General features: G+C 42.9%; 1 protein-coding gene across 2 annotated transcripts in view; it reads left to right on the top strand.

The window, feature by feature from the left end:
• The window catches only part of LOC121009426 (cytochrome P450 2G1-like), a 28,551-nt gene extending 6,000 nt beyond the window's left edge, over nt 1-22,551 (top strand). Inside the window, exons 1-10 of one of the 2 annotated variants that reach the window (XM_040442538.1) lie at nt 8,090-8,269; nt 12,401-12,563; nt 13,419-13,568; nt 15,383-15,543; nt 15,667-15,843; nt 16,003-16,144; nt 17,711-17,898; nt 20,706-20,847; nt 21,391-21,651; nt 22,017-22,551. In XM_040442538.1, coding sequence (XP_040298472.1) covers nt 8,090-8,269; nt 12,401-12,563; nt 13,419-13,568; nt 15,383-15,543; nt 15,667-15,843; nt 16,003-16,144; nt 17,711-17,898; nt 20,706-20,847; nt 21,391-21,572 — 1,485 coding nt within the window. In that variant the 3' untranslated portion in view covers nt 21,573-21,651; nt 22,017-22,551. Of the gene's footprint in view, nt 1-8,076; nt 8,270-12,400; nt 12,564-13,418; nt 13,569-15,382; nt 15,544-15,666; nt 15,844-16,002; nt 16,145-17,710; nt 17,899-20,705; nt 20,848-21,390; nt 21,652-22,016 lie in introns of those variants that run through there. The other variant, XM_040442537.1, reaches the window with a different exon arrangement.
• The last annotated feature ends 280 nt before the right edge of the window (nt 22,552-22,831 follow it).

Below are 22,831 nucleotides of genomic sequence, written 5' to 3'. Positions count from 1 at the left end.
CCAGAAGGTCAGAATAGATGTCCAGGCAGGAAGCTCTATCTCTGGCAACCAGAGAAGTGTGAGAGAGAAATATAAGGAGGTCTGGGAGTGCTGGACAAGGAACAGCTGAGGAGAAGGAGCTACGGATCCCTGAGTGAGCCAAAAGGGTTTGCTAAGCAAACCCAGAAAGCTACCATAAGGAAAACAGCCCTATCTTAAATAGAGCGTGCAGCCAACCGCTGCGACTTCCTGACCCCGGGTATAACGGAGTCAGGCGTGGTCCTCGACACCCTCGTGACAGTACCCCCCTCTCTACGAGGGGACTCAGGACCAGGTCTCCCAGGATGAGAGGCATGAAAAACCCGAACTAACCTGTCGGCGTTTACCTCAGACGCAGGAACCCACATTCTTTCCTCGGGACCGTAACCTCTCCAATGCACCAGATATTGAAGAGAGCGGCGGACCCGACGAGAATTAACAATTTTGGATATCTGAAATTCTAGATTACCATCCACGACAACAGGAGGGGGTGGCAGCGGTGATGGTTCTAGAGGTGGAACATATTTTTTGAGTAACGACTTATGAAAAACATTATGAATTTTAAAAGTCTGAGGTAACTCCAGGCGAAAAGCCACGGGGTTGATGATGGCTACAATTTTGTAAGGGCCAATAAACCTAGGACCCAGTTTCCAAGAGGGAACCTTCAATTTAATATTCCTAGTAGACAACCACACATAGTCATTCACTCCTAGGTCCGGACCTGGCGACCGTCTCTTATCAGCCATGCATTTGTATTTACCTCCCATATTTTTCAAGTTAGCTTGCACCTTCTGCCATACCGATGAAAGAGATGACGAAAACCGTTCCTCTTCGGGAACCCCAGAAGACCCCCCCTCTTTGAAAGTACAGAATTGGGGATGAAAACCATATGCACCAAGAAATGGTGACTTGCCAGTGGATTCCTGACGACGATTATTTATGCAAACTCAGCTAACGGTAAATATGATGACCACAACTCTTGGTTTTCAGACACAAAACATCTTAGATATGTCTCAAGGTTTTGGTTGGTATGCTCAGTCTGTCCATTCGACTGAGGATGGAAAGCAGAGGAAAAGGACAAGTGTACCCCCAAACGAGAACAAAAAGCTTTCCAAAATTTAGAAATAAACTGGGTACCCCGATCCGAAACAACATCGGAGGGGACCCCGTGAAGCTTCACGATTTCACTGACGAATACCTGAGCAAGAGTCTTAGCATTAGGTAGTGCGGGTAACGCAATGAAGTGTACCATTTTGCTAAACCTGTCCACTACTACCAAAATAACTGTTTTACCCGCAGACAAAGGTAAGTCAGTGATAAAATCCATTGACAGATGTGTCCACGGTCTATTGGGAATGACGAGTGGTAATAGAGACCCTGCAGGACGTGTATGTGAAACTTTTGCGCGCGCACAGGTAGAACAAGAAGACACAAAATCCAATACATCCTGACGCAACCTTGGCCACCAAAAACGACGAGACAATAGTTCCAAGGTTGCTTTACTACCCGGGTGCCCAGCAAGTGCCGAATTATGATGTTCCTTTAATAATTCGAAACGTAAGTTCAACGGTACAAACAATTTCTCTGAGGGGCAAGAGACCGGGGCGTCCCCCTGGCCCTCTAACACCTTCCCCTCCAAAACAGAGTGTACCGCAGAAACAACCACTCCTCTTTGAAGAATGGGTACCGGATCACTCACATTACCCCCTCCAGGGAAACAACGAGATAGTGCATCAGCCTTGGTGTTCTTTGCCCCAGGACGATAGGTAATCACAAAGTTAAACCTGGTAAAAAATAGCGACCACCTAGCCTGTCTAGGGGTGAGACGCTTAGCTGATTCGAGGTACAGAAGATTTTTGTGGTCCGTAATTACAGTGACGGGGTGGACTGCCCCCTCTAAGAAATGACGCCACTCCTCAAACGCAAGTTTAATAGCTAATAGTTCCCTATTGCCAATATCGTAGTTCTTTTCTGCTGCAGATAGTTTTTTAGAAAAGAAAGCACAAGGACGCCATTTGCCAGGAGACGGACCCTGAGACAGCACCGCCCCCACTCCCACCTCTGACGCATCGACTTCAACAATAAAAGGCTGAGAGACATCAGGTTGGACCAGTACAGGTGCTGAGGTAAACCTCTCTTTTAGAGAGGAAAAAGCAACTTTAGCGGCGTCAGACCATTTAGAAAAATCAGTCCCCTTCCTAGTCATGTCAGTAAGCGGTTTTACAATAAGTGAATAATTTTTAATGAATTTCCTATAGAAATTCGCGAAGCCCAAGAACCGTTGTAGTGCTTTGAGGTTCTCAGGAAGATCCCAATCTAAAATTGCCTGGACCTTCCTAGGATCCATACGGAAACCTGACGCAGATAAAAAATAACCCAGGAATTGTATCTCCTGAACGGCGAAGACACATTTTTCAATTTTAGCATATAATTCATTCATCCGTAGGACCTGCAGTACTTGTCTGACATGCACCTCATGTGTTTTCAGATCGGACGAATAAATTAAAATATCATCTAGGTATATTACCACAAACCTGCCGATTAGATGACTAAAAATGTAATTAACGAAATGTTGAAAGACGGCAGGAGCATTGGTCAGACCGAAAGGCATAACTAGATTTTCATAATGCCCCTCAGGGGTGTTAAACGCTGTCTTCCACTCATCCCCCTCCTTAATACAAATCAGATTGTAGGCACCCCTAAGATCAAGTTTGGAGAACCACCTAGCACCCGCAATCTGATTAAACAGGTCAGGAATGAGAGGAAGAGGGTATGGGTCTCGGATGGTTATCTGATTTAATTCGCGAAAATCTAAGCAAGGACGCAGGCCCCCATCTTTCTTTTTAACGAAGAAAAACCCTGCAGCCACGGGTGAAGAAGAGGGTCTGATGTGTCCCTTAGCCAAGCTCTCGGAGATATAATCTTTCATGGCTTGTCTCTCTGGACCCGAAAGATTATATAACCTGGTCTTGGGTAATTTTGCGCCGGGAATAAGGTTAACCGGGCAATCATAAGGACGATAAGGTGGTAACTTCTGACAACCCTTTTCAGAAAAAACATCCTCAAAGTCCGAAATAAATGTAGGTAGGGTAGTTATGGAGGCGACTAAGCAATTGCTATTTAAGCAATTTTCTCTGCACTGCTCACTCCACTCCAATATCTCCCTGGCCTGCCAATCCACCACTGGATTGTGCGCTACCAACCAGGGAAGACCCAGCACTACCGGAGTGGGAAGCCCCTCCAGAACATAACCTGAAAGCATCTCATTATGGTGGTCCCCTACCCGAAGGTGTAAATTATGAACAATGTGCGTGAGGTTTCTCTGAGACAGGGGAGCAGAATCAATAGCGAATATGGGAATGGGTCTCTGTAAAGTACAGAGAGACAAACCCAAAGTGCGGGCAAAATGGGCATCTATCAAATTTACCCCTGCTCCACTGTCTAGAAAGAAAGAAATAGTCTCCGTCTTATCACCAAAAATAATAACCGCTGGCAACACAAATTGCGATGTACGTATGGAGGAAACGTATACCCCCCGGCTGACATCCTCCACACAGCCTGGGGTTAGTAGTTTTTCCGACGGTCTTTTGTTTCTGAGGAAAGAAGGACAGACATTAATGAAATGACCCCTCTCCCCACAAAAAAAAAAAACCCCACGCCTACGGCGAGCCTCAGGAGGACGGACCTGACGAGTAGTTCCTCCTAGCTGCATAGGCTCGTCTAAGTCCGTACAGACTAACTGCTGCTTGGGAGGGGTTACCAATTGCTCCGGTTTTTTCAACCTGACCCTAAGGCGTCTATCTATTCGGATAGAAAGGGACATAACCGCATCAAGGGAAAAGGGGGTCTCATATAATGCAAGCGCATCCTTAACCCTTTCGGATAACCCAGAGCAGAACTGACTCCTGAGAGCCGGGTCGTTCCATTGGGTATCCGTAGCCCACCTACGGAATTCAGAGCAATACTCCTCTACCGGCCGCTCTCCTTGTAAGAGTCTCCGTAATCTTGATTCAGCCAGGGCGACTCGGTCAGGGTCATCATATATGAGACCCAAGGCCCCAAAAAACTCATCCACTGACCGAAGAGCCTGGGAATCAGTAGGTAAAGAGAACGCCCAGGACTGCGGATCCCCCTGCAGCAGGGAAATAACAACCCCCACCCGCTGATCTTCATTACCAGAGGAGTAAGGGCGCAGTTTAAAATATAACTTACAGGCCTCACGGAATGTCAAAAACTTGTCCCTTCCCCCAGAAAATCTGTCAGGGAGAGGGACCTTGGGTTCCGCAACAACCTGGTTACCAGTAGCAACCGCTGGGCTTGCAGTCAGTTGTAATTGCTGCTGTTGCTGGAGGACCGACGCCTTCAATCCTACCACCTCCAAAGACAGGCCATGAAATTGTTTGGACAGAGCAGCAATTTGATCCATACTGGATTCTAAGTAGGTAAAAAAATTTTTTTTTTTTTTTTTTTTTTTTACCTACACAAAATAATGGCCAGAGATAATGTAATGACCGACGACACGCACAGGGAGGAAAACAGGGAAAGCCCTGCCCAAGGGAGAGGGAAAGGATTTGACCCCTAACTCACCTTGCGGCTGGCACCTGACTGCCCTGACGTCCCTAGACGGGTTCCTCACCCGTGCGGCGATCGCGTGCCTAAACCCTGGCTTTCCCTAATATGAGCCCTGGATAGTGAACAGGCCGGTGGGATCGCTAGTCCACACCACTATCACTAAGAGGGAAACACCAGGGAGAGGACAGACAAAACATACAAACACATACACCCAGGTGGGCGACCACAATAAACCAAAAAGGTCCAACAGGGATCTGGAGGGTAGCGTACTGGACCAACTACCAGCGAACGCAGCAACACAGCTCCAGAAGGTCAGAATAGATGTCCAGGCAGGAAGCTCTATCTCTGGCAACCAGAGAAGTGTGAGAGAGAAATATAAGGAGGTCTGGGAGTGCTGGACAAGGAACAGCTGAGGAGAAGGAGCTACGGATCCCTGAGTGAGCCAAAAGGGTTTGCTAAGCAAACCCAGAAAGCTACCATAAGGAAAACAGCCCTATCTTAAATAGAGCGTGCAGCCAACCGCTGCGACTTCCTGACCCCGGGTATAACGGAGTCAGGCGTGGTCCTCGACACCCTCGTGACAGCTCTTTAAGCCTACTGTTTCCATAGAACGGCGCTAGAAGAATTAAAGCAGAGTAACAGACAGTCTGGTCGGACTATAAAGTTAGAGATATCCAAATTCTTCTAATGCCACAGCGCAAAAGGCACTTCATAGTGCTGCGCCTTCCACACAGATCACACCCACATCAGACCTCTCAACCTCAGAGCAGCCCCCATCAGGCACCCCAGCCTCAGATCAGACCCATATTAGACCCCCATCATCAGATCACAGCCCCCAGCCTCAGATCAGACTCCATAAGCACCCCCAGCCTCAGATCTGACCGCCATCAGACCCCAGCCTCAGATCAGAATCCCCAATAGGCCCCCCCAGCCTCAGATCAGACCCCCCCCCAGCCTCAGATCATCCGCCACCAGAACCCCTCAGCATCAGATCAGACCCTATCAGACCCTCCCCACCCTCAGATCAGCCCCAATCAGACCTCAGAAAAGTAATAAATAAAAAAATTAAAACTTACCTCTCCAGCTCCGGATGGCGCTGTCACTTGGCAGATTCACTTACCCTCCCTGGTCTTCTTCCAGCACACAGAGTCAGGTCATAGTGCGCGTCTACGAAGGTTCCCTATCCCTGATCTAAAGAGTAGCAATGAGTTTTAGAGAAGTATGGGGTGAGATTCATCAATGTACTAAAGACATTTGTCTGGTGTAAATGCATTGAGAAATATGGTGTTCAGAATGAGCACCACATTTTGAAGCACCTGTTCAATTTTTTCTGATGTACAAGTAAGACAAAGTAGGTGAGACTGAGGGTGATCGTCTTTTATTATAATTTTTTTTATAATAAAAATTTGGTGAATTCTGGGATGTCCCGCTTTGTGGCCGGTCACTGTTTGACACACATGCACTGGGAAGATGGATGGGGCCAGGGTCCATACTAAGGAGGTCATTTACTGTCAGATATACGCAGAGGTTATTTGCACTGCAATCTGCGACTTTTCCCCGCGCACAGCAGGTCTACAGCAAGGAAACTGACTTACCTTTAGACCAGCAGCAGATGCGCCAAAGTTATGTAGAGACCAGCTCCTCTACATAACTTGGGCGGATACACCGCCAGCGCAAGAGGTTATTAAGACCGGTGTATAACTTTTGCTATGGGGCCATATGAGATCTCTGTATGTTCTATTAAATAGTCACATAAAGGACAACCAAAATAGACAATAGTAAAAGTAGTAGGTATAAAGCAGTAATGTGGTGGCACTACAGACCAGCGCCACACCAAGGTTACACAAAATCGCTGTATCCCCTTAGTGAACGCCTCCTAATGGCCTGAAAGTACTATACCGAGATACATTATCTCATCCACAGGCCAAAGGGATTTATCGATGAAGTATTATGTACTATTTATTATGCATGATCTATTTATTAATTATTAATAATGTATTAATTAATAATTATTGATACTCCATGACAACAATGTGGATCAATTATGGTTCAGGGGTTAGTCTTTGTTCATCTGTTTCCTTTTCCTACCTCCTTTGTTGTTATAACTGCACCCCCAGTAGTTGACTCCATTTTTCCACTGTGTTGCTATGATTCTGATATCGTAAATCTGTACTGCTGAGGCGATTTGTGTAGATGTATAATTTTGTGATTAGGGAATTGACCTCTGGTCTGGTGACGGACGTTACTGCCCAGATCGTATCATAATGGTGAAGTAATACCGTAGTATCCGCAGTCATGGTAACATTAGTCATTATAGGACTCGTGAAGACGGATCCTGATCACGCTATGTGGGACGGACTTAACTTACGTGTATGGACGTCCCCAGATTGTGGTGTGGGCGGAAGTGACGTTGCGAATCAGCTCCCTGACTCCAGTATGGGAGGACGTTACGCAACCGGACTGACAGCGCAGTGTATGGTGTGATGCGGGCCGAGGTGTCGTTGAGGTTCCTACATCCGGTTTCCAATGTGGGCGGATGTGACGTAGGATAGGATGTGACGTAGCGAGGCATACGGTGTTTGGTGATTGGCTGATTCTCTCAGCTGCAGCTCTATTTAAGATGACTATGTTGGCAGGATAGACACGCCCCTTTGAAAAAGCTGAGCGAAACGCGCGTCAGGGTGCGCTCACCAAGGCTCCAAGGTTGATTCCCCATTACTTTTAGATAGATGTTTTACATGCCGGTTGTAACTATTCATGTGCTGGATGTATGTGGCATATAAGTATGTCCGATGTTTTGGATATGTTATCCATACACTATGTCCATTAACTTTCATGATCTGACTGGCATGGTATCACCTGTATGATCACTTAAGCGCACGTTTCCCTTTGGCCTGTGGATGAGATAATGTATCTCGGTATAGTACTTTCAGGCCATTAGGAGGCGTGCACTAAGGGGATACAGCGATTTTGTGTAACCTTGGTGTGGCGCTGGTCTGTAGTGCCACCACATTACTGCTTTATACCTACTACTTTTACTATTGTCTATTTTGGTTGTCCTTTATGTGACTATTTAATAAAATATTTGTTATTCATGTACATGTGTGTTCTTGTCTATTGGATTTATTAAGTTGGCGCTCACATATGATTTTCTCATTGTTATTGAGGAGTATTTCGGTTATAATCTCTGTATGTTCCTGTCCCTTTCCCATATTGTTCCACATGATAGGTTATTATAGATTGTAATGTTTAACACATGATATCAGTATCTCCACTTATCACATGGACATGTAAGTCCTTGCATGTCTTTTCCAATGCAGTGTTTTACCCAATACGTTATCACTGTGCATATCACTACCTTGTAAGTGTAATGATGTCATTGCGTCTTTGCATATAGAGCACGTTGGACAGACAGGTGTAAAGGTCACAGGGTGTAGGGAACACTCCTATATGCAGTGACTATAATATATTTTGCTAACACTGCAGGTTTATATTCACAATGGAGCTGGGAGTATCAGGGACGCTTCTCCTTGCCGTCTTGGTCAGCCTTATCCTGTATTTCTTCACATGGAGGAGGAAACTAAAAAAAAAAAATCTGCCCCCCGGACCACCACCACTGCCCATACTGGGCACCATGCTGCACGTGAGCACTAAAGAAATGCCCCAGTCTTTGATGAAGGTGAGTTATCAGGACTGTGTTACGATGGCCACGTTTGCAAATCAACAGCATGGTCGTCCATTTATTGATTTGAGATTTCACTATACCAGTAAGCTCATTGATCTGACTCTGAAATACCTGCTCATCCTAGAGGCAGACTATGCAGAGAAATGTAGCTGCATCTCCCTGTATACTTTTTACAGATCACGGTTTCTTGGGCCACTAAACCCAATTTTTTTTGTGTGGCTACGATAAGAAATATTACAAACTTTTATGTATTCAGATGTACTACTGAGCGGGGGATGTCATTACCCGGGGATTGAACCTGGTTTGGTTGGGGGAGGAGGGACAACAACACATAACATTGGATTAGGATCCTTTTACATAGGTTAAATAAGTAGGAAATAATGTGCTTATTAAAATAATACCTTTCTTCGTTATATTAAGGGGTTATTGAGCAAGTAACTGCTCAAGTGATAACTTATACCTAAAAACAGATACTTTTAGAAACTCCCACCATAAAAGAAACAATATAATAAACTAACAGGGAGAGGTAGATATTGACATACAGTCAGGTTCATAAATATTGGGACATCGACACAATTATAACATTTGTGGCTCTATACACCACCACAATGGATTTGAAATGAAACAAACAAGATGTGCTTTAACTGCAGACTGTCAGCTTTGATTTGAGGGTATTTACATCCAAATCAGGTGAACGGTGTAGGAATTACAACAGTTTGCATATGTGCCTCCCACTTGTTAGGGACCAAAAGTAATGGCACAATTGGCTTCTCAGCTGTTCCATGGCCAGGTGTGTGTTATTCCCTCATTATCCCAATTACAATGAGCAGATAAAAGGTCCAGAGTTTATTTCAAATGTGCTATTTGCATTTGGAATCTGTTGCTTTCAACTCTCAAGATGAGATCCAAAGAGCTGTCACTATCAGTGAAGCAAGCCATCATTAGGCTGAAAAAACACAACAAACCCATCAGAGAGATAGCAAAAACATTAGGCGTGGCCAGAACAACTGTTTGGAACATTCTTAAAAAGACGGAACGCACCGGTGAGCTCAGCAACACCAAAAGACCTGCTAGACCGCGGAAAACAACTGTGGTGGATGACCGAATAATTATTTTCCTGTTGAAGAAAACACACTTCACAACAGTTGGCCAGATTAAGAACACTCTCTGGGAGGTAGGTGTATGTGTGTCAAAGTCAACAATCAAGAGAAGACTTCACCAGAGTGAATACAGAGGGTTCACCACAAGATGTAAACCATTGGTGAGCCTCAAAAACAGGAAGGCCAGATTAGAGTTTGCCAAACAACATCTAAAAAAGCCTTCACAGTTCTGGAACAACATCCTATGGACAGATGAGACCAAGATCAACTTGTACCAGAGTGATGGAAGAGAAGAGTATGGAGAAGGAAAGGAACTGCTCATGATCCTAAGCATACCACCTCATCAGTGAAGCATGGTGGTGGCAGTGTCATAGTGTGGGCATGTATGGCTGCCAATGGAACTGGTTCTCTTGTATTTATTGATGATGTGACTGCTGACAAAAGCAGCAGGATGAATTCTGAAGTGTTTCGGGCAATATTATCTGCTCATATTTGTGCAGTTTGTCATCTATTAGGTCTGTGGCAAAAGCATCATCAGTCAGTAACTTAAGTCTCCGCATAATGGCATAGTGGCATAGGTGTAGGTGGGTTTATATTCCTGATGGCGCCGTTAGATGAGGGGAAACAAATGCAGACACTTATTAATAGATAAGATTTTAATAAACATATCGCTTAGACCCTACCCTGAAAGTGAACCTAATACCTGAAGAAATGGACGACCTGGTATAGAAATAGGTTTTGATAATTGCAGAAGCGAGTGGCAAGCAGAGCAAGCGCAGGGAGTATATGGCGAGTTTCTCGGAAAGCGAGTAGCTATGGTTGGAAGAACTGCGCTTGCGCACAGTTGTCATAGGGATATGATATACAAATGTATCCAGAGGCCCGGAACGATAATACAGCGGCCCGGAAGAGTAGTACTGCGCAGGCGCATGGATACCATAGAGACGCGGGACGCTTTTACGTCCGGGACGCATGCGCAGTAAACCATGAGGGACACTGGATCTTGCGCTTGCATCGCACGAATATGGAGGCGATCGGGACCACTGTGTGGGTTGTATGTCCACTGGATTCTTCGACTAATTTAAGTTGTTATGCACAATACTTATATATGTATATGAATTAATGACTTTGCACCGTATATTGTGTTATGTGAGAGCACAATGAAGGGGGAGGAGTCTAACTGCATCATGGGATTGGTTCCTAAGGGTTTAAATACTGCACCTGATTCATTGTGTAAATTGCTTGAGAAAGACCACACTGGTCGAAACGTTGCTAAGACATTTGGTGAATAAATGCTGAATTGATGAAGAGAAGAGAGTGCCGCGGTGTATTTTGAATATTTTACTTGCTGAGACGGGGTATGTGGACTGTTACTTGACACCGCAGGCACCACCACTATATAATCCTACTGTTGTGCTGCAGCATTTTTCTTTTGTCCAGTATTTAAGCGCTGGCGCCACATGAAGAATTCGGACGCCAATACAGCGTATTTCCGGTGGTTGGAACGCATCGCAATGACGCGACACGTGACTTCCCGGTATCTGGAATGCACGTATGGAACGCACAGCTCCAGATAGCCTAGAGGAAACACTAAAATGCATCAGAGGCTACTGGGCGTGTCTAGAATGGACCTATGGTGGATATAGATGTCCAACTGACCTGTAAGAGACCCCATAAATACTTAGATGATGCTCATATTAAGAAAAGTTGTGAGAACACTAGCTCAATCTTCTAGGGGAGGGAGGGGAGGGAGAAAACAACAAAATATATGTTAATAAACAGCCCATTAAGGGAACCCCACCATAGATAGAGGGGAACCCATAATCACCGTGGAAGGGATAAAGGGACATATAATGCAAATGTCACCTAAAGACAGAAGTGCTTCTCGCACCCACATGGTCCTGACGGGGACAACTAAGATAACAGAGGAAGAAGCCTATTTAACCAAATTAATTACGTGTATTTTTCTCCTTTTACGCCTGTAACTAGTCATATAGCAAATCTTATATTAGTAAAAATGCTTCCGTTATGATAATACAACCAGCTACATCCGTTTTGAACGGATCCAGCACTAAAACCATTTTAAGTCAATGGGTCCCTGATCCATTTGCTTTCATGCCCGAGAAAACAGATCCGGCACCACTGTCCTACATTATGTTTCATGCCAGATCCGTCTTCATCAGTATCCCATGATGCACACAAAAACCCTGCTTTCAAAATTACTTTGTCACGAAGCGCATTCCTTTGTATGAATGGAGATTGCCCCGTGTCCCATCATTGAACTCCTTAGATGCAGCATTCATTGCTGATCGTGGCATCTGAGATTAAAATTAAGGTCTTCTAGGGATTTATCCGGTTAAAAAAAAAAAAAAAACATACTCACCTTATCCATTTGATCGTGAGAGGCCGTCGCTGCAGCCATCTTGATTGAAGACACAGTTTCTGCAATCAAAATGACCACAACAGCTTCTTCACGAGTAAACAGATGAAATAGATGAGTTTTTTTAACGCCATTTCAGGAAAAACAGATTAGTTACCACGAACCCTGAGGAAATTCGACTTCACAGCAAATCAAATTTTTTACTGACATTCATATTGAAGTCGATTTATTTGGCTTCTATTTGCTCAACATTATTTAGGACCCTCATCTCTTGACCAAGAATATAGAATGGTTAGAAAGAGTATATCTTCCTCTGTAGGGCCAGGCCTGTCCTGCATTACACACAAGTCATTGATTTGAATGGGCTGCGTGTTATGTTTTATTTCTCCTGTGGTGGAACTGCAGTAAAACTGAACACTTACTGCCAGGTGTCCCCAGAGATTACAACTGATTGCTGGGAGTCTCAGCAGAGGAAACTGAGATCTGCTTATAATCAAGTGACCCTTCAAAAGGTTGTCTAAAGAGAGAACTTGTGAAACAGAAGTCTAAAATACCAGCCCCATGAGCCAATATCAACATACTGTTAGTATAAGGTAGGTAGGAAGGTGAATTTAATATACCTTATTTTTTATTTTTCTCTTCCAGCTTAGTGAGACCTATGGGCCGGTGTTCACCATCTACCTGTCCAGTGCACCAGCGGTGGTCTTGGCCGGCTATGATTGTGTGAAAGAGGCTTTGATAGACAATGGGCATATGTTCAGTGTCAGAGGGCCTTCAGAATTGGGTAATTTGCTCTTCAAAGGTTGTGGTAAGTAAAAGGTCTTTACATTACTTTATTTTTGTATACAGAGCCAACATGTACTGCAGGGTTGTACATTTATGATTACGTAGTATGATTTTGGAATGTGAGTAAACCGGAGAACATGGAGGAACCCAAGAAAACACGGGTAAGACATACAAACTCCATGCAAATGTTACAGAACATTGAACTGTATTAGAGTTTGCCATTACAGAGCTGATGTCCTTTGCTTTTTAAAGTGGTAATGAGATCACTAGGGTGTAGAAGAAGCACATACATGAGTACTGAAGAGTAGAAGAAACATGTAGAGGAGATAAAACATTAAAATAAGAAGGTGCGTGAGCTTTTGGGAGGTGAGTCACAAGTAAGTGAATAGGGTATGTTAAAGGGGTTGGATAGTGCTAAAATATTGATCATTTATCCTCAGGGTAGGTCATCAAAATCAGATGGGGAAGGGGGTCTGACTCCCTCCTTTGGTAAATTTCTTAATATATCTTCTTCTAACAGTCAGAGTTACATTATACTGATACGGAGCTCTACATTCTCCATATTTGCAGTACAGTGTGTTTTAAATATCCTAGCTACCTACTGCCACCACTAGAGGGAGCTCAGTAGTTTTCTGCATGTGTTATAGGTTGAGCTCAATATCAAAAACAGTTTGCACTAAGTGCATAAGCTCCCCCTAGTTGTAGCTGCAGGAAGTTAGAACGTTATGTTTTAAATCTATAGCTATGCAGGTGATTTGGAGCTCTGTATCAGAAAGTAAAGCACCAACCACCTTAAACAAATGTTTAAAAAATCACCAGCGCAGAATCTCGGCAAAGAAGTATGTGTATAACTATGTGCATTGCTGTTTATTCTAAGGAGTGATATTAACCAATGGTGAAAGATGGAAACAGCTGCGCAGGTTTTCTCTCACTACTCTGAGAAATTTTGGTATGGGGAAGAGGAGCATTGAAGAACGTATACAAGAGGAGGCGCGTTACTTGGCAGAAGAGATTAAGAAGAATGGAGGTCAGCACATATATACAGAATAATAGATTGTTATGTGTCCAGGAAAAAAATAAATAAATGTTGAATTCTAACTTGAGACATAACTTTGAAAGGTTTGGGTCTCCCTATGGAGGCTTGAGCTGCATGATGGTAAGTTTAGCTGTGTTGGAATCAAGTCTTTTTAAAGTGGTTCTACAAGAGTAGAAAAGAAAAAAAAACATTTATCTTCTAGAAATAGTTCCAGACCTTTCCTAGTATTGCAGCTCAGCTCTATTGTAATGCATGGGGTTGAGCTGAAATACTAAACTCAACTTGCAGACAGGTTTTGCACCACTTTCATGTTTTTTTCCCCCTAATCTCCATGCTTATTAGCTTATAGCTATTTATAAAACATTGTAGCATATTGTTTTATAGTATAAATGTTTATTAAAAAAAAGCATTATTTTGTCATTTTTAGCAAACAAAATATATTTTTTTTACCCTCCCATTACAATTGAGCAAATAATTTCTAAAATTCAGATACAGAAGTTGAATTTTTTAAGAAGTTCTGATTTCAAATAATCCAAATTCAGTGTAGTTCAATTAAAGAGAGAGATTATCTTCTCTCCTATGTGAGCTGCTGTTTTTTCAGGCTTGCTTCTTTGTTGAGTGCTCATGTGACTTCTAAGGCCCAGGCTTTTTTACCGTTCAATCTTCTTATGATTTTTATTTTTTTTATAAACTAGTACTTACTAATACAATGTTTATACATTTACTTGTCAGGTTGCATATTGTGGATGCATTGCCTCTTTTTTTGTTTTGGAGCTGTAATAAAAAGGTCTACTGGTCTACTATGGATTGTAAAGCTGGCCATACACATTAGATCCCAGTTGGACGTCGGGGTAGGAGTCAGATGAGATAGGGCTACATTCACAGTAGCAATAAAGCTATAAGAGGAGCCGCTTGTCAGATGTTTTCCGGATCTGGCATAGCTGGAGACCAGAGCCTATTATCTATACTGGAAACCAACAGGGAAGCGGCTGCTTCCCTTCATAAATGCCGGGATTCGGCTGGACAAAAACTGTTTCATGCAGCGATTTCGTCTGGCCAAATATTTTGTCAATGGTTGCTTGGCAGGCACACGGCACTATCTGGCTATGCCAGATCCGAAGAACTCCGGCAGACTGTTCGTTTGCCGAAACAGCCTCCCGGAGTGCTTTAACACTAGTGGGAAACTAGCCTAAAGGTACCTTATACACGAGGCAATTATCATATAAATTATCATTAAATTGAGCAAATCTGCAAGATAATCGAGCAGAGTGAAGAGAATGAACAATAGAGTGACAACCGACAATCGGTAGATTTCTCATTGGTTCGATCGTTTGTCTGGCCACAAAAATCTTTATTAGACGTTAAAAATTTCATAAGTGTAAACAGAAATCGTTCACTACATGCATAATTACAATTAAATTTGTGTAAATGCAGCTGTCTGCTTTACAGACGATGGAATATGTGATCGAAATTACGATCTTGTGAATGATAATCATTGCGTCTAAAGGGTAATTGTTAAAATGTTCACTACACCACAAAACAACTCGTTCCTCGCGCAATCGTACCCATTATCGTGCTGTGTAAAGGTACCCTAAGGATTAGGAACACTGGATTTCAACTGCTTTGCTCATTTTGTTTTCAGGAGTCTCTGCAAGAGGTTTCTGGCAATGGCTTTCCCTCCTCTCCCCATTTACTACATTTACAAGATCTACATGTATGGGAGAATTGGGAGAAATAACAGCCGAGTGTTCAGCCAAAAGGCTTCTCAAGTCATTAATTAAACAAATACTGATATTTCCTTGCAGGAACGCCCTTTGACCCAACATATCTATTGACCTTGGCGGTGTCCAATGTTATCTGCTCGATAGTGTTTGGAGAACGTTTTGACTATAAAGATAATAAGTTCAAGACACTTCTTACCTTACTAAAAGAAATGTTCCTACTTATGTCTTCTGCTTGGGGAATAGTAAGTTAACATGTTCCATTACTCTTGGTAAGATCAGGAGATTGCAAGAATATCAAATACCAATGACAGAATCTATTCAGAAGGACTGTACTAATAGAGTCTTTTCCTCCTCTACTTTTTCAGCTTCTCAATATCTTTCCCAAGACTCTCCACTTTCTTCCCGGACCCCACCAAAAGATATTTACAAATCTGGAAAAACTGAAGGACTTTGTGGCAGAATCCTTGGAAAGCCACAAAGCGACACTTGATCCTAATTGTCCTCGGGACTTCATTGACTGCTTCTTAATAAAGATGGAAGAGGTGATGCCTAACACTTCTATATGTAAAGAGTTTTAATACAAAAGACAACACAAGCTACTATAGTTCTCATAGCATCTATATAGCCCAATATAGAATTGACCAATCACAATGCCTATGATAGACATATGTAATAATCCCAAATACTTTGTGACATTACAGGACAAGAACAATCCGAAAACGGAATTCCACTTTGATAATTTATTTGGCACGGTCATTGACCTCTTCTTTGCTGGCACAGAAACAACAAGCACAACCCTGAAATATAGTTTACTCTATCTGCTCAAATACCCTGATGTGCAAAGTAAGGCTTTATTAATAACCTTTAGAATCATCAGAATGGGTCATCTTTATCATATTAGTGGTGTCCGATAGCTTACATGCTCACCAATCAGCTGTTTTGGGCAACCGCTTTTACCAGAAATTTGATGGATCTGGAAGTACAAGGTTCTGTCCACTGTGAACTGGCCATGCTGGGGTACTGCAGCTCAGTTCCCATTTGGGTGAACAGGGGCTATGCCGTCACCGATAGCTATTTTATAGATATGTTTTTCTTATCCTCGACAATCCCTGTATATGACAAAGATACATGTGAAAAGATTGTCTCACTTGAAATGCATGTGTATATCTACATGAGTGTACACTTTGTGAGGCAGTGACAGGCCTCATAGCTGCTAGGGGAGATTCATGGCAGGAGTTTCTGTGTCTTCCCCGTCAGTCATCAGGTCTGAGGCAGCACCAGGTGCCACAATCAGTCTGGGATAAGAGCCCAGCCTAGACTGTCAGTCAGGGGAGAGAGAGTCTTTATGAAACAGAGTCCTGCTGTAGACTCTGTACAAGTGGTCTCAGCTGGGCTGGCTGAGGGGCCACAGGGCTAGGTGCTAGATGGGATGTTGTGGGACGCCGTGATGCCTGTGAACAAGGGTCACGAGGCCAGAGTTGGGAGGGCTACAATCCCCCAAAAAGATGTTGAAGGATCACCTGGACTGTATGGCTGAAGAAAGCCGCATTTATGTTACATATGTGAACAGCGCTCAATCTAGGCGAGTCAGGGCTTGGGTTTTTGTTTTAGCAAGTGCCTAGACGGGCAGGTGTTTGTTTTGCTTAATTTATGATTTGTTGCTGTGAAAATAAACCTCACGTTTGGACCTGCAATCCAGCTGTTGTGAAGATAACTGTGAGAATGACCCCCGAAAAAGAGCTAATCCCTCACAATTTATATAGTCTATTTGGCAATTGTGAGTTAAAAGAGACACTTCTTTTGTTCAGGGTCCTCATCTTTTGACCAAAGTGTAGACCAGGGATCAGCAACCTTTGGCACTCCAGCTGCTGTGAAACTATAACTCCCAGCATGCAAACATGCTCGGCTCTTCTTCTAACTCCCACAGAAGTGAATGAAGCATTCTGGGAGTTGAACAGCTGTAGTGCCGGAGGTTGCTGATTCCTGGTGTAGACTATCTACAAGGAGCTCCTCTTGTTTTGGAGGATTGATCTTGTCCTGTATTGTACAAACAACTCATTGCTTGTCTAGTGCCACATTGGTGCGATGAGATAATAGGACTATCTCTAGGGGAATTCTGGATTCCAAATAGATATCATCCATAGAAGCTCTAGTGGTCATCAGACCTCTTTTGAACATGAACTGTTTACTACGTATTCACTTCAGCACAAGGGACATATGGATTAATCCAGGACAAAAGTAGATCTATGATAATGTTAGCACTTGAAACTGACCATCTTCCTGGCACCATGTAGCCATTTCTATACAGTATAATTCTAAAAGTCTCTACAATAACACATACTGTACTCCATTACAAAACTAGGCAAGAGAAATTACATGTGTCCATTACCTTTTAATGTTTGCCAAAAGGAAAAATTCATGAGGAGATGGATCAGGTGATTGGCCAGAATCAATGTCCTTCAGTAGAAGACCGAGTCCAGATGTCATACATGGATGCTGTTATCCATGAAATTCAAAGGTTTGCTGACATCACACCTTTGGCACTTCCACACTCAACCATTCAAGACACGAAATTCAGAGGATACCACATTCCCAAGGTTAGCTTTCTATATTTGTTGACTTTATGTGAGCCTCAAGAAGCCACTCACAAACAGAAGGAAAGTAATATGATAGTGAACCCTACAAAACCCTGTGATATCTTGGTGCTTTTGAAATGTGTATATGTTAGGGGTGCACCGAAATGAAAATTCTGGTCCGAAACCGAAACCGAAATTCCAGGATGCCCTTGACCGAAAACCGAAACCGAAACCGAAACTGCCTTTTTGCACAAATACTTTTAAAATACTTTTTTTTTAATGATTTTATTAATAATTCTTTTTCATGAATTTAATAAATCATATTATATAACATAATGGGGGGGATCTGTGGATGACGGACACTGTTATGGGGGGATCTGTGGATGACGGACACTGTTATGGGGGGGATCTGTGGATGACGGACACTGTTATGGGGGGGATCTGTGGATGACGGACACTGTTATGGGGGGGATCTGTGGATGACGGACACTGTTATGGGGGGGATCTGTGGATGACGGACACTGTTATGGGGGGGATCTGTGGATGACGGACACTGTTACAGGGGGATCTGTGGCTGGCACTGTTACAGGGGGGGGGATCTGTGGCTGGCACTGTTACAGGAGGGGATCTGCGGATGGCACTGTTATGGGCTGGGGGGATCTGTGGGTGGCACTGTTATATATGTGCCATCCACAGACCCCCCAGCCCATAACAGTGCCATCAACAGACCCCCCCCAGCCCATAACAGTGCCATCCGCAGACCCCCCCCAGCCCATAACAGTGCCATCCGCAGACCCCCCCCCCCAGCCCATAACAGTGACATCCACAGACCCCCCCAGCCCATAACTGTGCCATCCACAGATCGCCCCCGCCTCCCCCGCCCCGCCGGTATACAAATATAAGATGTTATATTCATTTATTGGTTATTAAACATGCCCCCTCAGTCCTATTACTACCTTACATCCTAATCGCTTCTGTAGAATTCAGGCAGCTCAAGCCGGGCGGCCGGCGCGTCTCTCACTGACGTCACTTGCCTGCGCCGCCGGCTTCATTCAGGCACATGACGAGAATTACGCTGCCGCCCGCCTGGCCTGCCTGAATTCTACAGAAGCGATTAGGATGTAAGGTAGTAATAGGACTGAGGGGGCATGTTTAATAACCAATAAATGAATATGACATCTTATATTAGTATACCGGAACGGCGGGGCGGGGCTATACTACACTGACTGCACCGCCCCGCCGCTATTGCCAGCCCCCAGATCCTCCTCCCAGTCTTTCCCCGAGTCCCCGCTCGCTCCCACATCGCAGCTTGCGATGTAAAACGGCAAGCATTAAAACCCCATATTTTCTGCTGATATGTACCAATATCGGCCGAAATGGATTAGGCCCATTTTCGGCCGATGTTTTCGGCCGCCGGAATTTCGGTGCACCCCTAGTATATGTGTATACATATATATATATATATATATATATATATAAAAAAGGAAAATAATGGCGGCACTGGAAACAAGTAGTATGGGTGCTACGTCCAGGGATATAGCTGCTTACCCCAGATGAACAGAGATGAAACAAGGACAGCACTCCAAGTAAAAAAGTGGTATTTAATCCATGCAGATGGCAACGTTTCAGCTCAAACAAGAGCCTTTTTCAAGCCCTTGAAAAGGGCCTTTTTCAAGCCCTTGAAAAGGGCCTTTTTCAAGGCTTGAAAAAGGCTCTTGTTTGAGCTGAAACGTTGCCATCTGCATGGATTAAATACCACTTTTTTACTTGGAGTGCTGTCCTTGTTTCATCTCTATATATATATATATATATACACAGTACAAACCAAAGGTTTGGACACACCTTCTCATTCAAAGAGTTGTCTTTATTTTCATGACTATGAAGGCATCAAAACTATGAATTAACACATGTGGAATTATATACATAACAAACAAGTGTGAAAAAACTGAAAATATGTCATATTCTAGGTTCTTCAAAGTAGCCACCTTTTGCTTTGATTGCTGCTTTGCACACTCTTGGCATTCTCTTGATGAGCTTCAAGAGGTAGTCCCCTGAAATGGTCTTCCAACAGTCTTGAAGGAGTTCCCAGAGATGCTTAGCACTTTTTGGCCCTTTTGCCTTCACTCTGCGGTCCAGCTCACCCCAAACCATCTCGATTGGGTTCAGGTCCGGTGACTGTGGAGGCCAGGTCATCTGGTGCAGCACCCCATCACTCTCCTTCATGGTTAAATAGCCCTTACTTTCAAAGTTTTCCCAATTTTTCGGCTGACTGATTGACCTTCATTTCTTAAAGTAATGATGGCCACTCGTTTTTCTTTACTTAGCTGCTTTTTTCTTGCCATAATACAAATTCTAACAGTCTATTCAGTAGGACTATCAGCTGTGTATCCACCTGACTTCTCAACGCAACTGATGGTCCCAACCCCATTTATAAGGCAATAAATCCCACTTATTAAACCTGACAGGGCACACCTGTGAAGTGAAAACCATTTCAGGGGACTACCTCTTGAAGCTCATCAAGAGAATGCCAAGAGTGTGCAAAGCAGTAATCAAAGCAAAAGGTGGCTACTTTGAAGAACCTAGAATATGACATATTTTCTGTTGTTTCACACTTGTTTGTTATGTATATAATTCCACATGTGTTAATTCATAGTTTTAATGCGTGTGTTCATGCGTGTGTTCAGTGTGAATCTGCAATTTTCATAGTCATGAAAATAAAGAAAACTCTTTGAATGAGAAGGTGTGTCCAAACTTTTGGTCTGTACTGTATATATATATATATATATATTTATATGTGTGTGTTCACGCTCACTTATTCATGTTTGCAGGACATTATTATTTTCCCCTTGCTGACCTCCGTCTTGAAGGACCCCAAATGTTTTAAGAACCCGAAAAATTTTGATCCTACAAATTTTCTGAATGACAATGGCAGCTTCCAGAAGAATGAGGCCTTTGTACCTTTCTCCCTAGGTAATGTTTATGAAAATTGTTGCACTAGTATATATTAGTATGCTATATATTCCATAGCTTGTTATACAGATTTCTTTGTCAAGTCGGGGGAGATAGTGATTGTTTCCGATCAGCAAAGATTTCAGTGCAACAAGGTGGTCAACTGCCAATACAGTGGGGGCTTCCAATGTGGCCATGTCTTTTGAAATCCCATTTAGCCAGGGTTGTGACAAGCTCTTGGTATCACACATATGTAGGGCACATTTACCCAACCATATTTGCAGCATTGGATCTCAGAGAAAAAAGTTACCCAAAAAATAGGCAACTACAATTTCCTTAATGGATGGGCTACAGTCCCTACATAACTTCTAGCTTCAGTGACCATATTCTTTTCTAGCTGAAATTTATGCCATAACATTAGACAGAAAAAGCAGAGCTGCATGCAAAATAATAGACACCTCGGAGGGACCCAAAATACCCCATTATAAGTAATTGAGTTGGTCAGCATTGTTATAATAGAAATATGTCAAACTAATTATCATTATATGTCACCCCTTACCATAGGCAAAAGAAGTTGCATTGGAGAGGGTCTGGCACGGATGGAAATATTTCTTTTTCTTACCACCATATTACAAAAATTTTACCTGAAATCAGAAGTGGCTCCCGAGGATCTTGAAATAATCCCAGAACCAAACAAAAATGGAGGAGTACCAAGGACCTACCAGATGTATGTGACCCCCAGATGACCAAAGTACTCCAAAGAAGCTTTAATTAATTTCTTAGTAATTAAAGGGGTTGTCTCACTTCAGAAAAAGGCATTTATTATGTACTGGTGAAACTCGGAAAATTTGAATATTGTGCAAAAGTCCATTGATTTCAGTAATGCAAATTAAAAGGAATTGCATCAATGCAGCTAAAAATTAGAATTTTGTGAAAAAGTTCAATATTCTAGGCTCATAGTGTCACACTGTAGTCAGCTAATTAATCCATACCCCCTGAGCAAAGGGTACCTGAGATTGTGACTTTGGGGTTTCATAAACTGTAAGCCATAATCATCCAAATTATAAAATAAAGGCTTGAAATATTTTGCTTTGCATGTAATGAGTCTCTCATATATAAGTTTCACCTTTTAAGTTGCATTACTGAAATAAATGAACATTGCACGATATTCTAATCTTTCGAGTTTCACCTGTAGACAAAGTTGTCTACTTTGATGGCTTGATTCATTTCTTTCATCACATTATATACTGCTCGTTTCCAGAGGTTATGGCTACTGCTGAGGCACAGATGAAAGGCGGCAAGGACGGGAGCTGCTGTGCATGTGTGCCTATTAGCACTCCTATGGTCCCGGCCACCAGGGAGGCCGGCCCTTAATCCTATAGTGTGCAAGCATATCCACCGCTGCTGGATTGCTGGGTGGTCATAACCCCTGGAAACGAGCAGTGTATAATGTGATGAAAAAATGAATCCAGGCAGCAAAGGAGGCAATATGGACAACCGCAATACATTAGTAAGTGTATGTGCTCACTTTGTCTACATGACAAATGGAATTTGCTGAAGTGAGACAACCCCATTAAATCTTTTCAATGAATAACATGAGTTTGTCATATATGTAGAATTTTCTAAGGATGAAACACCTGTAATATGTGAAAACGTACACTATGATATACAGTACTCTTTGTATATTTTACAAACTAAAAACCCTGCTATACTTAATATAGCCAATTCCTAAACAGCTGCTACAGGTGAAAATCGAAAAATTTGAATATTGTGCAGAGTTCATTTATTTAAGTAATGCATCTTAAAAGGTGAAACTAATATATGAGATAGACTCCTTACATGCAAAGTGAGATATTTCAAGCCTTTATTTGTTATAATTTGGATGATTATGGCTTACAGTTTATGAAACCCCTAAGTCACAATCTCAGGTCCCCTTTGCTCAGGGGGTATGGATTAATTAGCTGACTAGATTGCGACACTTTGAGCCTAGAATATTGAACCTTTT

Source organism: Bufo bufo, chromosome 8 (genome assembly GCF_905171765.1).
Source record: "Bufo bufo chromosome 8, aBufBuf1.1, whole genome shotgun sequence".
NCBI lineage: Eukaryota > Metazoa > Chordata > Amphibia > Anura > Bufonidae > Bufo > Bufo bufo.
The sequence above is the reverse complement of the archived record's forward strand: the minus strand, read 5'-3'. Positions and strand labels throughout refer to the sequence as shown.